Source organism: Musca autumnalis, unplaced genomic scaffold (assembly GCF_047663935.1).
Source record: "Musca autumnalis isolate F117 unplaced genomic scaffold, ASM4766393v1 scaffold_1, whole genome shotgun sequence".
NCBI classification, from domain to species: domain Eukaryota; kingdom Metazoa; phylum Arthropoda; class Insecta; order Diptera; family Muscidae; genus Musca; species Musca autumnalis.
In genome coordinates, this window is record NW_027411644.1 from 115,009,519 (window position 1) to 115,023,465 (window position 13,947).

The 13,947-nt window shown below is 35.0% G+C and overlaps 1 protein-coding gene across 9 annotated transcripts in view; it reads right to left on the reverse strand.

The window, feature by feature from the left end:
* Window positions 1-5,975: 5,975 nt before the first annotated feature.
* AdamTS-A (ADAM metallopeptidase with thrombospondin type 1 motif A) overlaps window positions 5,976-13,947 on the reverse strand; it is a 328,356-nt gene continuing 320,384 nt past the window's right edge. For 7 of the 9 annotated variants that reach the window (XM_073963190.1, XM_073963189.1, XM_073963188.1 and 4 more), the window contains 4 exons: window positions 10,395-10,577; window positions 9,804-10,166; window positions 8,736-9,353; window positions 5,976-6,563 (listed from right to left, as the gene is read on the reverse strand). In XM_073963190.1, the coding sequence (XP_073819291.1) occupies window positions 6,474-6,563; window positions 8,736-9,353; window positions 9,804-10,166; window positions 10,395-10,577 (1,254 nt within the window). In that variant the 3' untranslated portion in view covers window positions 5,976-6,473. The remainder of the gene's footprint in view (window positions 6,564-8,735; window positions 9,354-9,803; window positions 10,167-10,394; window positions 10,578-13,947) is intronic. The other 2 variants (XM_073963191.1, XM_073963197.1) reach the window with 1 other exon arrangement.

The following is a 13,947-nucleotide window of genomic DNA, read 5'->3' on the forward strand; positions in this document are numbered from 1 at the left end:
CGGTATTTTTAAGGTTTTAGCTTCATTATCCTACCAAAATGGCTGAAATTTGGTACGTAGTCTTCTTTAGGGGTATAAAACCTTCCCCCAGAATTTTGTCGGTATCGGTCCACACTTTTATATAGCCCCCATAGAACGGTACCTCCCGATTTTCGGTATATTTAAGGTTTTAGCTTCATTATCCTACCAAAATGGCTGAAATTTGGTACGTAGTCTTCTTTAGGGGTATAAAACTTTCCCCCAGAATTTTGTCGGTATCGGTCCACACTTTTATATAGCCCCCATAGAACGGTACCTCCCGATTTTCGGTATATTTAAGGTTTTAGCTTCATTATCCTACCAAAATGGCTGAAATTTGGTACGTAGTCTTCTTTAGGGGTATAAAACTTTCCCCCAGAATTTTGTCGGTATCGGTCCACACCTTTATATAGCCCCCATAGAACGGTACCTCCCGATTTTCGGTATTTTCAAGGTTTTAGCTTCATTATCACACCGAAATGGCTGAAATTTGGTACTTAGTATACGTTGGTGGTATAAAACTTCCCCCAGAACTTTGTCGGTATAGGTCCACGCCTTCATATAGCCCCCATAGAACGGTACCTCCCGATTTTTTAATACTGAAGATTGTGACGTCAATATCCAACAGAAATGGCTGAAATTCGTTATTTCGTCTTCCAAGAGTTATTAAATATTCCAGAAGAGTATTATCAGTATAGGTCCACATCTTCCTATATTCCCATAGAAGCGTACTTCTTGACTTTCGGTATTTTTTAAGTTTTAGTCACATTCTCTTACCGAAATATAGGAAATTTGTCTTCTTTAGTTTTAGTCTTCTTTGAGCCTAAAAACTTTCCATCAGAAATTTGTCGGTATAGATCGACATTTTGAAATAGCCCCCATAGAATGGTGCCTGACATTGTTTTACCAAAATTGCTGAAATTTAGTATTAAGTCTTCTTCATACACGAAAGGAAACTAATTATTCCATTTTACTTCAATACAACTTGTGGTGGAGGGTATAACAAGTTCGGCCCGGCCGAACTTAACGCCGTTCTTACTTGTTTCATTTATTTTTTATAAATAACTTTTAATACATTTTGAAATAGTATATTATGCACATAGTAGAACGCCCCAATAATGTCCAAGTGGCGCTGGGGCAATATTATATCAATTGTTACATACTTATGAATGCTAAAATAAATAAAATAAAAAAAGTGATTTGGAAAGGTGGATATTTCGGAAACTTTAGAAGATAGGAAATCGCCGACCAAAAATTCTAAAAGGCATACGCGAAAACCATGGAAACCACCTATATCTCAAAAAGGTAAAAAAATCACGTATGGAACTCTTAAGCATGACACCGACGAACTATCTAATATAAAATCCCCGTTATGGTATAGCGAATGTAACCAAAAATGGCTACTTCCTTCCTAAAAAACTAAATAAAACAATTCGAGTCCTTGGCTTTCCTTTTTCACTTGCAAAGAATTTTCGATCATCAAGCTAAACTCTAAACGAGAAAATCATTAAAAAATGATCTTCGCCCAAACATGCAAACTTTCAAGAAAAAAATAAAAACAGGCTGAGCCCGGCTCGGATTTGAATCCGCGTCCTTGAAAACATATGAAAAAATTTTGTCACTGCGTGTTAGCGTTCAAAGCCAAACTCATAACTCCAAAGACAGCACAAAAAAAGCGTTTGTCATGAAGAAATACAATTCTACTGCCAAATATCCGTGAAATGTATAAAAACACATTTGCATTTGAAAAACCAAAAGTTCTAGGACAGAGAAGCCATCCCACAGTCGATACGTCTGAAGAGCCACTCAACTAATAGCGAAACCAGGTCACGTAATTTGGTGACTATATGGGTTCGAGTCCTTGGCTTTCCTTTTTCACTTGCAAAGAATTTTCGATCATCATGCTAAATGCTAAACGAGAAAATTAATAAAAAATGATCTTCGCCCAAACAGGCAAAATTTCAAAAAAAAAAAAAAAATAATAATAATAATAATAATAATAATAAATAAATAAAACACAATTCGGAATTAATTTTTTCTTCATTTCAAATAAAAATTTGAACATTTTTTTTATTATTACAATGTTATCGAATGGTTATGTAAATAGTTTTACAATATATGTATATGTAAGTATGTGTGTGGGTGTATATGAACAATCTTTACAATTATGCTTGTGTAGATGGTGAATACATTTAATTGTGTGTTTTGTGAATGTTTAACTACAAATTAAAAAATATTTTACATGGTTTAATAAGAAAGGTTAGCCAAAGCTTTATATCAATTTAAATTTTTTCATTCGAGTATGCCTAATACTTCAAAACAATATAAACAAACTGTGTATATGTGTGTGGTGTTTGAATAATATGTCAAACAATTTTAAAAACAATCGAATTCAATGATTTTTAAAATTGTTTTAAGAGCATTTGTATGGAAGAAATTGGTGAGATTTGCATTGAAACAATCAGTTTATCATATTCACAACTCGATTATGTGGAGAAAACTTAACTCTTCATTCATTTTTCGCGTTTTTTATAAAATGCTCAAAAAATGCATTGTAAACAAACCCACTTGTTGCTTTTATTTTGAAGTTTTAGGAATTCAAGAAAAACAAGGGTTCTATAGATTTTTTTCATTTAAATCTACCTCTTTACTTATACCATGATATTTTATTATCATAAATTTACACAGAATGACATAGTAGCAGAATTTGTTTATTCTTTCATTTTTTTAGGTTGAAATTATTCGCAATTTTTTATTTTGTTGTTTCTAAAGAACATAAATATACATTTAAAGATTTTTTCTATAATTGTTTAAATATATGTATAATATTTTTTTTTTTTTAATATAAATTAAACTAAATTAAAAAAGAATTGATAAAATAATAATTACATTTTTATAGAGGTTAGGAGGAAAAAATACGTCAAATAAATTTGTTATTGTTAACATGCATATTGTTACTCTAGGAGAGAGTAGTGTGAATAATAATTCCAAATAACAAATCTATTTGCAGAAATTAAAGGAAAGTCAGAAAAATTATTATAAATTTGAATAGTAATGTTGACATAGACACATCATCTTAGATTGGGCCACCATTGCTCTTGAGATTTTAGATTTTCACGTTATTTCTATGAGTATTATAGTACAGGGCAGGCAGCTATATATGTTTTCGAGTTTTAAGAGATTTTCATGTTAATATAACAAAACTTAGCTCGAAGTACTTATTTAAGGCAGGGTAGGGTAGGGTGAGGGCATGGTTGGTCATTATTAAAATAGGCAGTTATAGGGGGATGTGGAAATAGAGATTTTCGTTTGAAGTGGTGGCCGAATTTGTCGTCTATGTCAAGTTAATAATTTTAAGGATTTTTTGGGGGGTTTTATGTACAATTGAACAACTAGTCTAAAAAGTATGGCAATTTGTGTGTGTGTTTTTTTTCATTAATGAATTTTTAGTTTTAGCCAAAAATAGAAATAATTTTGTGTTTTTTTTTTTTGTAATTTTAAAAAATGAAATTAAAAGGAAAATTGTACTTTTTTTCTTAATATGGCAGTTATTTTCCATAAAAAATATTTACTATTTGGTTTAAGAAAATTATCTTAGAAACCAATAAAATTCATATTCTTGGGTTGAGGCTAGTTACAAAATAAAATACTTCGTTATTTGTTTTTGTTTGCTTAAAAACCACATGCTTGTAGATAATACAGGGTATTCCAAAATCTATGGATAAAAATGAAATTTGATAGCAATTAAGCAGATGGAATATTATAAAAAAACGTGTCTCATACAAAATGAATTATAAAATAATTAAAAAAAATTTGATTATTAAAAAAAAATAGTTTCTCTCCTGGGTTCAAAGAAGCTAATGATTCTATATGGTTTATGTGGGTAATCCCTTCATAGACTCGCCCGCTACTATTCTGACGAATGATACTTTAAGACAATTCTAATATGAGTTCTAGGCGTCAAGGTGCCAGAAATTGAACGCATTTGCTTCCGATGCCTCTTCATAGACACGCCAGTATCTATTCCGACGTACGATACTTTAAGACAAGTCTAAGGTGTGTGTGCTGCTGTGTATTTATCGAACAAACCAATTCTGTTGAACGATTCCCTAAAATGAGTAACTGAACTAGTTCTGTCATGGTCATTTCCTTTACAATAAAGAAAGATGGACTCGATTTTACTGAAACGATGAAAATTAAAAAAAAAAACAGAAGGACCTATTAAACTGTAGTAGCGAATACCATTAGTTCATCCAAAAGGTTATTCATAGTGAACTAATTCTTTTCAGACTATACTCGGAAACTGGTTGAAATAATAAGGTTGTCAAAGGCTGTCAAAATTTCTGTCATTGTGCATTAATTGTATGAAAACGTAAATAAACACTTTGATAGCTTGAAAGGTTTTCTTGGCGAACAAAAGCGAACTAAAAAAGAGCACTAAGAACCATTTTTCAAAATGAACTAGTTCCTTAGTCTCGTTCCATTCTATGTATCATTACAAATAACTTACAGCTCAATCGTTTTTCATTTACAAGACTCTTTGGTCTGTTATTTTCATGTAAAAAGAATTGGAATTTGATAAAAAACACACATTTTATCCGGTTGAGCGAAGTAAACTAAAGGAACTAGTTAGTCGAAAAAGTTTCATGTCGTTCTCATCGCTCTTCTCAGGAAATTTTTTCTCATATAGAGGTGTTCGTCAAGAGTTCAATGCCAAATTAGGCGCTCGTATCAAGAGTGTTCAAAATGAAAGAGTTATTAAATTGAAATGAAGCTCTGACAGAATCTGGCAAATAAACCAAAATAAAGAGAAAACTCCACATGACTGTGAAATTAAAGGAAGGAATCAAAGGTTAAATATGTAGGAAAGGAATTGGATATAGTTCTAATAGTTCCTTGTTTGCGGTATTTCTTTTGAACTAGTAAAAACAAAACGTAAGCAAGACTCTCAATTTCAGATGATGGAGACGTTTTCGAAAATTTAAAGACCGTTTTTTTCTGTAAAACCACTTTCCTCCTGAGCTATGTTGCTGCTAAACGAATGAAACGAGTTACATTTTTTTTAATTCTATAACCGAAACCATCATTGCTTTACCATACCTTTCCTTTTTTGTCCATATATTTTGGAAAACCCTGTGTCATTTATTATTAGTTTTTTTTTTTAATTTTTTACTTTGATTTTTTTTTTGAGCACAGATATGATTAAATTGTTAGTAATAATCTGAAATAGTTTTATTTTTTCATTTTTTTATAGTTGTAATACTATAAACGTGTGTGGCGGCAAGGTGGCGAGGATTTTAAAATATTTCCTACATTACCTCAAATTTATTAACCTTGCTAGCTGAGAAGCCAAAAAGCTTATCCATTTCTTTTAGTTTCAACTATCAATTAGAAATATTTTTCTTTTTTTTCTACTAAACTTAAAATAATAAAATGGGATTTTTCGTTTTGATTTTAAATAATATTTGGGTTCGGCCATTTTCAACCTAACCTCAACTAATTCAAAAGTAAAATGGTAATAATAATAGTAGTAATAGTATTACATATAATAATTGTATATAAATATATAAAAGCTGATAAAATTCAACTTTAGTGGTATTAAAAAAATACAAAATAAATAAAATTTGTGTAATGATGGGCTTTGCCAGGAAACTCACTGCCATAGCCCCTCAACCTGTGAGGGTGCCGGAAAGTTGTCAAGGCAAAATCCATATTTGTTTTAACTCTTTTACTTGTTGTTATAATTCCTTATCTCCCAGAGACAGGAAATTTGTCGAGAAAGACTTGAATTGATTTTTTTGAGACTAAATTTTGTGAAATGTGAAAGTTTTAGTGTTTGGTTTTTTTTGGGTGATAGGGATTTAAAGATTTTTTAGGGATGACTAATGTGATGGCATTTGATTTTTTTGTTGTTTTTTGGATGGGATAAGTGGGTTAGGGATAATTTGTCGTTTGTATTTTGTTTTTGGTAAGGATTCATGGTAGTCTTGTCGCTGGTGGCCGAGATTTTGTTATTCTCCAGCACTTTTTTGCAAATCATTTGGGATTTGTTTTTTTGTTATTTTTATATCGATTGGGTGTCTGTGTGTTTTTCTTGGTATTTTGTTTGTTTAAATCCCCAAAAAGAAGTTCCTAATTCTGTTTTTGTTTCCAAGGATTGTGTGTTCTTTGTTTCGTGTTATTCTTTGTGTTAAATTCGTCATCGTTTCTTTCTATCCTCAAAAATAACCAATAGGAACTCTTTGTTGTATCAAGGAATAAATGCATAAAATACAAATTTCGATTTCTTTCGTTTCGGACCTCATGGGCACCAACCACAGAGAGGCCAGTACCCAATATCAGGAAGTAAATCGAAAACAGTTGTGTTTTGTTTTTAGCACCAACAGCATTGCAGTTACAGAAACTGCCCACAAAAAAGAAAGGGGGGCTGAGTTGTCCCATTGCCAACTGCAGCCTCACACATCCAGAAATAGAGGTGCTTCATTGGCTATTCGACAACCACCACAATAGCCGCCACACAAAGCTCGCCGAGAATGTATGGAATTCTGAAAAGAAAGAAGAAATAAAGGATAATTAGGTTAATGTGATTGAATGCTCGATAGAGGTAGGATATATAAGAAAGGTTGGGAAGGTGTTCTCTAAAAATAGTAGGCATAAATGTAGTTAAAAGTAAATCATGGCGGCTAACAGTGTTCCATAACAGGCTACTGTCAACACTATTCGTTGAACTCAATGGATGAACAAAGTGATCGCCCGAAGTGGTATAAATAGTGGCATAAAGTTAGGGCGGATCCTGAGCGTCATCCTATCCTCAAAACGAACATTAGAAATGCCAGTGTAATAATCATACAACTGATTAATACATGAACATGAGAAAGAGCGCTTCGAAAGCTACCTCGAAAATATCGAGGTAAACTCGAAAATCTATGGGATGGTGAAGAGAGCTGCTGGCCTTTCAGGCAGCCCATCAAAGGAATCATCAACAACGATGGAGTGGTTATCTCGAATAATTCACATGAGGTAGAAATCCTGGCAGATCATATGCGGAATATTCACTAGTCCCTAGCAATGATGGATACCTCTTTTCGCAATCAGGTTAGCATTGCTGTGGAACGAACGAATCAAAAATGGCGCGTCGATAGTTAAATTTAGAAACGAGCTAAAAGCAAATGCATCCATAGCGGTTGATGGAACTACAGTATATTCTCGATAATCCGGACACTCGTTAATCCGGACAACGCGGTAATCCGGACACTAAATTTTTTTCCATTGTAGACTCGGTAATCCGGACATCTCATATTTTTCTTACCTCGATAATCCGGACATCAATATTTTTTTCCTATCTTGAGCAATAGATTCTTATTTATTCCATTGTAGTTTTCATTCTTAGCAATAGCAATTGGTATATAAATAAGAAAAATTAAGTTTTTCAACCTTTTCGGTCCAATTCTCGTCTTTCTGGCTAGCCACTGGGAATTAACTATTTGAATCTGTCGAATGGTTTTTCTACCGAGCTAAAAGCAAATGCATCCTTAGCAAGTGATGGATCCCTATGGGAAAACAACCACGTGTACCAGTTGCCCTATTTTATATTTTGATCTTGACTGGTGATCTTGAAAGGTAGGTACCCACGTTAATCATGACATTTCTGTCATATTTAACATACTAACATACTGACTGACATACTGACATTGGTTATTTCCCGATAACCTGAAAAGAAGTAGTAGGGGTACTGATATCGAAACTGAGTTGATTCTCGTCTGCGTGGAAGTTATACCATTTAGGAAATTGTGCGAATATTTCCTGCTTCGACACATCAACCGGAGATTCTGAGAGACTGTCAGATGGGATTTCAAGATAAACATCCAACAACCCAAGCTCTGGCAGATTTTTCCACGACAAAATCGACCATTCTGGTGAGCCTGGATTTCGCGTATGGCAGTGTGACATTTTATACAAAATACAATCGTTTGGCTTCGATTGTCGAACTAGACTCATAGTAGAATTTTTTTCTTCATCGAGCCTTCCGAGTGACAGTGGATGTCCAAACAAAGACCCGCCTAAAGGATCGCTACTGGGACCAGTCCTGTATACCTTGTTCATAAGCGATATACCAGGGCCACCTGAAGGAGGAATTATTCTCTACTTCCCCGATGATATTCTACTAGCAATGCAAGGATGCTTTCGGAGCATAGTGGAAATAAGTCTGAATGCATACATGGATGCACTTGATAATTACTTCAACAAATGGGGACTCAACCTCAATATTGGTAAATGCGAATCTGTGGTTTTTAAATGAAAATCCAAGAGTACAGGAAAAAGTTTCCACGGGATTATAACGACCATCAATATTGGTAATAAAATAATAGGATAGGATGAAAAATGCATTCAACTTCTTGGAAAAAATCCAACCTGTGGATAATAGGATGTTGGAACAATTTCTGAAATGCAACGAGGAACTTCCCACCATACTCAGAAGGAAACACCTGCCCCCTTGCAGCTTTATTAATGTTGTGTGATGAAGGAATGCTGTACGACCAGGTTCTGGCTCTGAGCCTGTGCCATATATAACTATTACACTGTGTGATAAGACGACGAATCAACACAAGTTGGAATGGATGTCCTCCACTTTAGCGTCTTAGTCCGCCTTAGACCACTTAGCGTCCAAACAAATATCAGCTATATACATACGTACGTACATATAATTCTCTACTTACCGATGGTGATTCCTTTATAATCACATGAGTGCCGTACGGCTCCCATATTACACCATGTCGTATCCGAAAACCAGTTTGTGCTAAATTTATGGAGAAATCACCTTGCGGACACATCTTTCGACGATTATAACAATCACCCGCTGAACCATACGCTTGTGGTATACCCAATGTGTCGGCAAATGTAAAATCATCCACAATAACTTGTAGCTTGAAAATGTCGATGCGTATCTTACGGAATGATGTACGACCCGATTGTAATGATTGTTCTAAATATTCCCATTTCCGTGATTCGGGTGGACATTGATCGGGATTTCGGGTTTTTTGATTATAATAAATAGAATAATTCTCCGTGGAATTTAGCGTAACATATTCTTTGGGTGATGTTGAGGCCATGTCATGACAATAGATCCGCTTCGGTTTGGATCGAACATAAATCGTGTATTCACCATCTTCATTGGTATTGTGGAAGCGTCGCAAATCATAGCAGGATGATGGATAACAGTAGGATGGTGGTCGACATTTCTCCTTGATGACTTTCTCTTTGGTGGGACAGGCGATACGTTGACGTCGTGAGTCATAGCAGAAGATGCGTTTGCGTCGATAGCCTTCACAGTTGCACTAAGGGAAATGTGAAAAAAAACAAAGTGCGTATTATTAAAATTGTTTACATTTTCGAAATGTTTTTTAACTATTTACAGTATTGCCAGATTGAAAATACTACAACTAAAACAAAAATTACTTAAATAAAATTTCTAAAAATCTAAAACCAAAGTACTAAAATTTATATTTACAAAGAAAACAAGAAAGACATTTGGGTGGGGGAGTTCTAAATCAGCTAATTTACAAACAGCCTGAGGATCACTACGAAACATGCAATGAGATGCCTAGCATGGAACGTACTTGCAACCCTAATTCTTTTGCATGGAACATCATTCCAACCGAAAATTTTTGTGGAATTTAAATCTGGCAAAACTGATCTTTGGGCTTTGGCAACAATTATTGTTTGTTTTTTCTCTCTTTTTTTTGGGTAAGGTTATCATGGGTTGTACCGAAAACAAAATATCTTACTTTTGACAGTGTAGTGTATTCCCGTTTAACACAATTATTACAGATCTTCTTTTCGGGCGGTTTCTTGGAAGCATCACAGTAGACATGATTTATTGGATTGCCAACTATCGACTCACAATACACCGATCGTGATTGATATTCTTCACTGCAATCGGCCGGACATTGAGACCAATTGGACACGGACCATTTACAGCTAACCTTACACGGTTTGTGGGTACGTTTGGGTTTGGGCATACGCAAATGCCGACAATAACTTGGATCGATAAATTCTCGACGTCTTGGCGTTCCCTTTATTTCTGGTTTATAGACGCGAGCACAATGCATTTCCTTTTGCCGTGTACCATTGCCACATTGTACCGAACACTGTGTAATAATAGTTGTGTGATAATAGTTTTGAGATTTGAGAATTATAATGGATGATATTGAAAAAGAATGAAATGAAATATGGAATACAAGAGGAAGAGGAGAAACAAAAACATAGGGATGCAAAAAAGATTAGTTTATTTGTAATTTCTGTAGTTACCGTTTTGTTGTAATTTTTTTCTTTTTCGATGCGGGGGAGAGGCATTGCAACTCCATGAAAGTACTTACCGGTGACCAATTCGAAACGTATTTAATGGTACAACATTTTCTTCGTGTAATCGGTTTCTTGTCACTGCTGCAACCAATACCTTGAGGATGGCGACAAACAACTGTGCGATTCTTTTCACATTTATCATCGCATTCTCCCCAATCAGATGTGGCCCAATTGTTCGGCACCATGCGTGGAGATTTCTGGAAATAAATAAAAAACAATAATAATTTTTAAATGTTTTGCTGAGAGGAATATTAAGAAAAATGGGTTCTGTGGCATTCTGTTAAAGGTTTGTTGTAAAGATTAGTTGGTTTTCCTAGAAAGCGAGAGATTATTGATAGAAGACCAATTAGCTTCTGCTATAGCTTGGAATGGATGTACTAAATGTCAGAACCAAGATATATTTACCAGGTCACGCAAGTAGCACAACAACAACTCTATTTTGATCAAAAGTTCTTCTAGATGTCAAAATCTTTGTTTACGTTTTTATACAATTTATTCACAATAACAAAAGAATTTAACAGCAAAAATTAATCAATATATGGCAGATGGAGCACTGGAAAACCAGGGAATTATTAGGAAGTAGAGCGCTTAAAAAGTGTGTGAATGTGAACTACATTTCCCAATATCAGTCATATTTAATTATTTGTAAGAAAACCCATTGAGTAACAAAGTGCATTCTAATCCTGTAAGAGCTCAAGTTGCTGAAAGTTGTGGACTTAGACCACAAGTCATACACTGGTAGTATGTAACCGTGATTTTGCCCACATTAAGTTATTTTGGACTTGACTGGTGTCAGACACTTGGGATAAGGATAAGAGCTGCGTCAATTTGAATTGCCGTGGAAAGCAGAATCACCACCACGCTGCCTTGGACGTGATCCTGGATCTCCATCCTCTTGATATCATGGTCCAGTCCATTAATCTAACACATATATCAGCTTAACGATAGCTGTAGCGTCTTTCAAGCAGTTGTTCTTCCTATCATGGCAGCAGCAGAGTTAGTTGGAGGACTTGAAACCAGGCTCTCAAGTTATGGACCATAAACTCACGAGGTATCCTTGATTGCGGGCTATGTATGATATATGAAATATCGATAATTTTTGCTGGGTTTCTAACCCAAGATGAACTAGATCGGGGTGGCTCTAAATCGATAGATTAACCGATTGATGAATCTGTTAGACAACTACATTAGCAATTTTTGTTAGATCTACATTAAAAAGGTACACGGCAGGTGGTTAATGGAACCTGGATGTCCAAACCAATCTACAATTTCCCTGCGTCGAACCAACCTTGTACGTCTACGAAGGCAAGCAAGGTTAGTGGGACGCCCAGTTCATCATAGGATCCCTGCTTTTGTAACCCGAAGCATGGTTGTTGCCAAATGATCGGAGGGTTGCGGTCATTGACAGTCATTCCAATGGATAACCTCTTCCCAGACGATGTACACCAGAGCAACATACGTTCCCGTGTGATATGGTAACTTCAGTATAGGTATCTCCTCTTACGGCGGAAGCTGTAAGTGTTAGCTCTGGCAGATAAATCGTCATAATAGCAAAACTGCTATTGCGAAACTCCTGCAAATCCTCTCGGTCTTAGAAATCGAACTTTTAGGATTTTTATCTATATTAAAATTAGATGAGTAAGCTAAGCGGCCAGACCTGTACTGTGTTCTCAGCCTTAAATGGGGATAGTTACTAAAAACCAATGTTTAATCCTTCAATAAAATTACAGAACAGGTGACATTATCACAGTACTGATGGATGGAGGACGCACCAGAGGAGGAGGTCCTCCCGCCAACGTGACTAACTGTGTGTTCTATAAAAAAAATATCCATTTTTCGATTCTTACCAAAGGAAATCGCTATGGATAAAAGACGTCACAAAATGAATTTTTAGAAGATTGAAAACCTCTCAAGGAACCCCCAAAGTGGTCTGCTATAGATGAAAGACCTTCCAAAGAGGTATTCTATTGGTAGATTTACTTCCAAAGGATTCTTCTTCAGGGTGAATACTATCGAAGTCGTCTAAAGTTAAATGGCATCCAAACTACGCTATTTATAGATAGGACACCTTCCAACGTAGAACTAAGTGGAGAACATAATTATAAACGGGGTTTGGAAACTATGCCTCCTAAAGATGTCTTCTATATTTAATAGACCTCCTGTTTATCTCAAGGGGGTTTCTATGGGTCTTTAGGATCCCCAATTTTTCTCTATAGATGAAAGGGATTTTCTATTTAAAGAAGAACCCCAAAGGGATTTTATTTAGATATAACACTTGCATTCGAAGTCCTATAAAGATAGAAGACCTTCAAAGGAGGCTATTTATAGATAGAAAACCTCCCAGAGAAGAACTAATTGGAGAACATAACTTCTATGATGTATTCAGTATTAAGAAGAATTCCTATTTATTCCAAAAGAATTTTCTATGGGTCTTTGGGATCATCAAAAGGCTCTTCTATAGATGAAAGACCTTACATAGGGATCTTTAATTTCCAAACTTCCAAAATTGATTTTCTTTACATAGAAAACACTATAAATTTACAAAAAAAAAAAACACTATAAATATGGAAGACTTTAAAAGAGGCTTTTTAAAGATAGAAAACCCAAATGAGAATTTAGTGGAGAACATAACTTCTAATGGGATCTTCTATAGAAAAGATAACTCTCAAAAAGGTTTTCTATCTTTAGAAAACCTTCTGTCCATCCCAATGAGTTTTAAATGCAGAAAAGGCCGCAGAAAGGGACCTTCAGCATAGAAAATCTTCCATAGGGGTCTCCTATAGACAGAAAACATTTCAAATTGGTCTATTATATAGAAAATGCCTCCTTTATGGTACTTCTTGAGAGAAAAGGCCTTTAAAGGGTTCTTCTAAGGAGAAAAGGCATATTAACGGATCGAAGATCCTTAAGGACTCGGCACAATGATTCCGTTGAGTGCCGCTTTACAACAACCACATGCAAAAAGTGTATGTGATACCAAGTATTCATGTGGTTGTTGTTACTAACGCGTAAAACGACACTCAACAGAACCATTGTGCCGAGGCCTTTAAGGTATTGTACTAAAAGAATAGCTTGTGCACAGCATCCTAAAAGTATGCTATTGGCAGTGGAATTCATTGACACTAACATCTTAATGCAGGAAGATATAAAAAAGTGTTTCTATTAAAGAAAGATGGACTAAATCAATTCTTTTCCATATAAAAGGCACATTGGGAGCGATCTTTTTTGTATAGAAGATATAATATCTTATGGCTGGAATGACTCCAAAGTAAAGACAAGTGAAACACTGCCAACAGCGAAGCACAGTGTTCGACAATCTCTCGTTCATTGATGGGATCGATCTTTTTCATTCCGTTTACCAAAAATGAACCGGGTCGTTCGTTTCGTTCTTTGGCTCATTTTCGTCCAATATTACATAGTCGACTATCATGTTCTTGTGAATATCGTTCATGCTTCCTCTTCTCATCACCAATAGTCACTAGTCGTTTTGTCAGTCTTAAAGGTAAGAAAATAAATGTTTCGTACATCCATTTTAGAAACAATTATTTTTGAAAATAATGTATTATT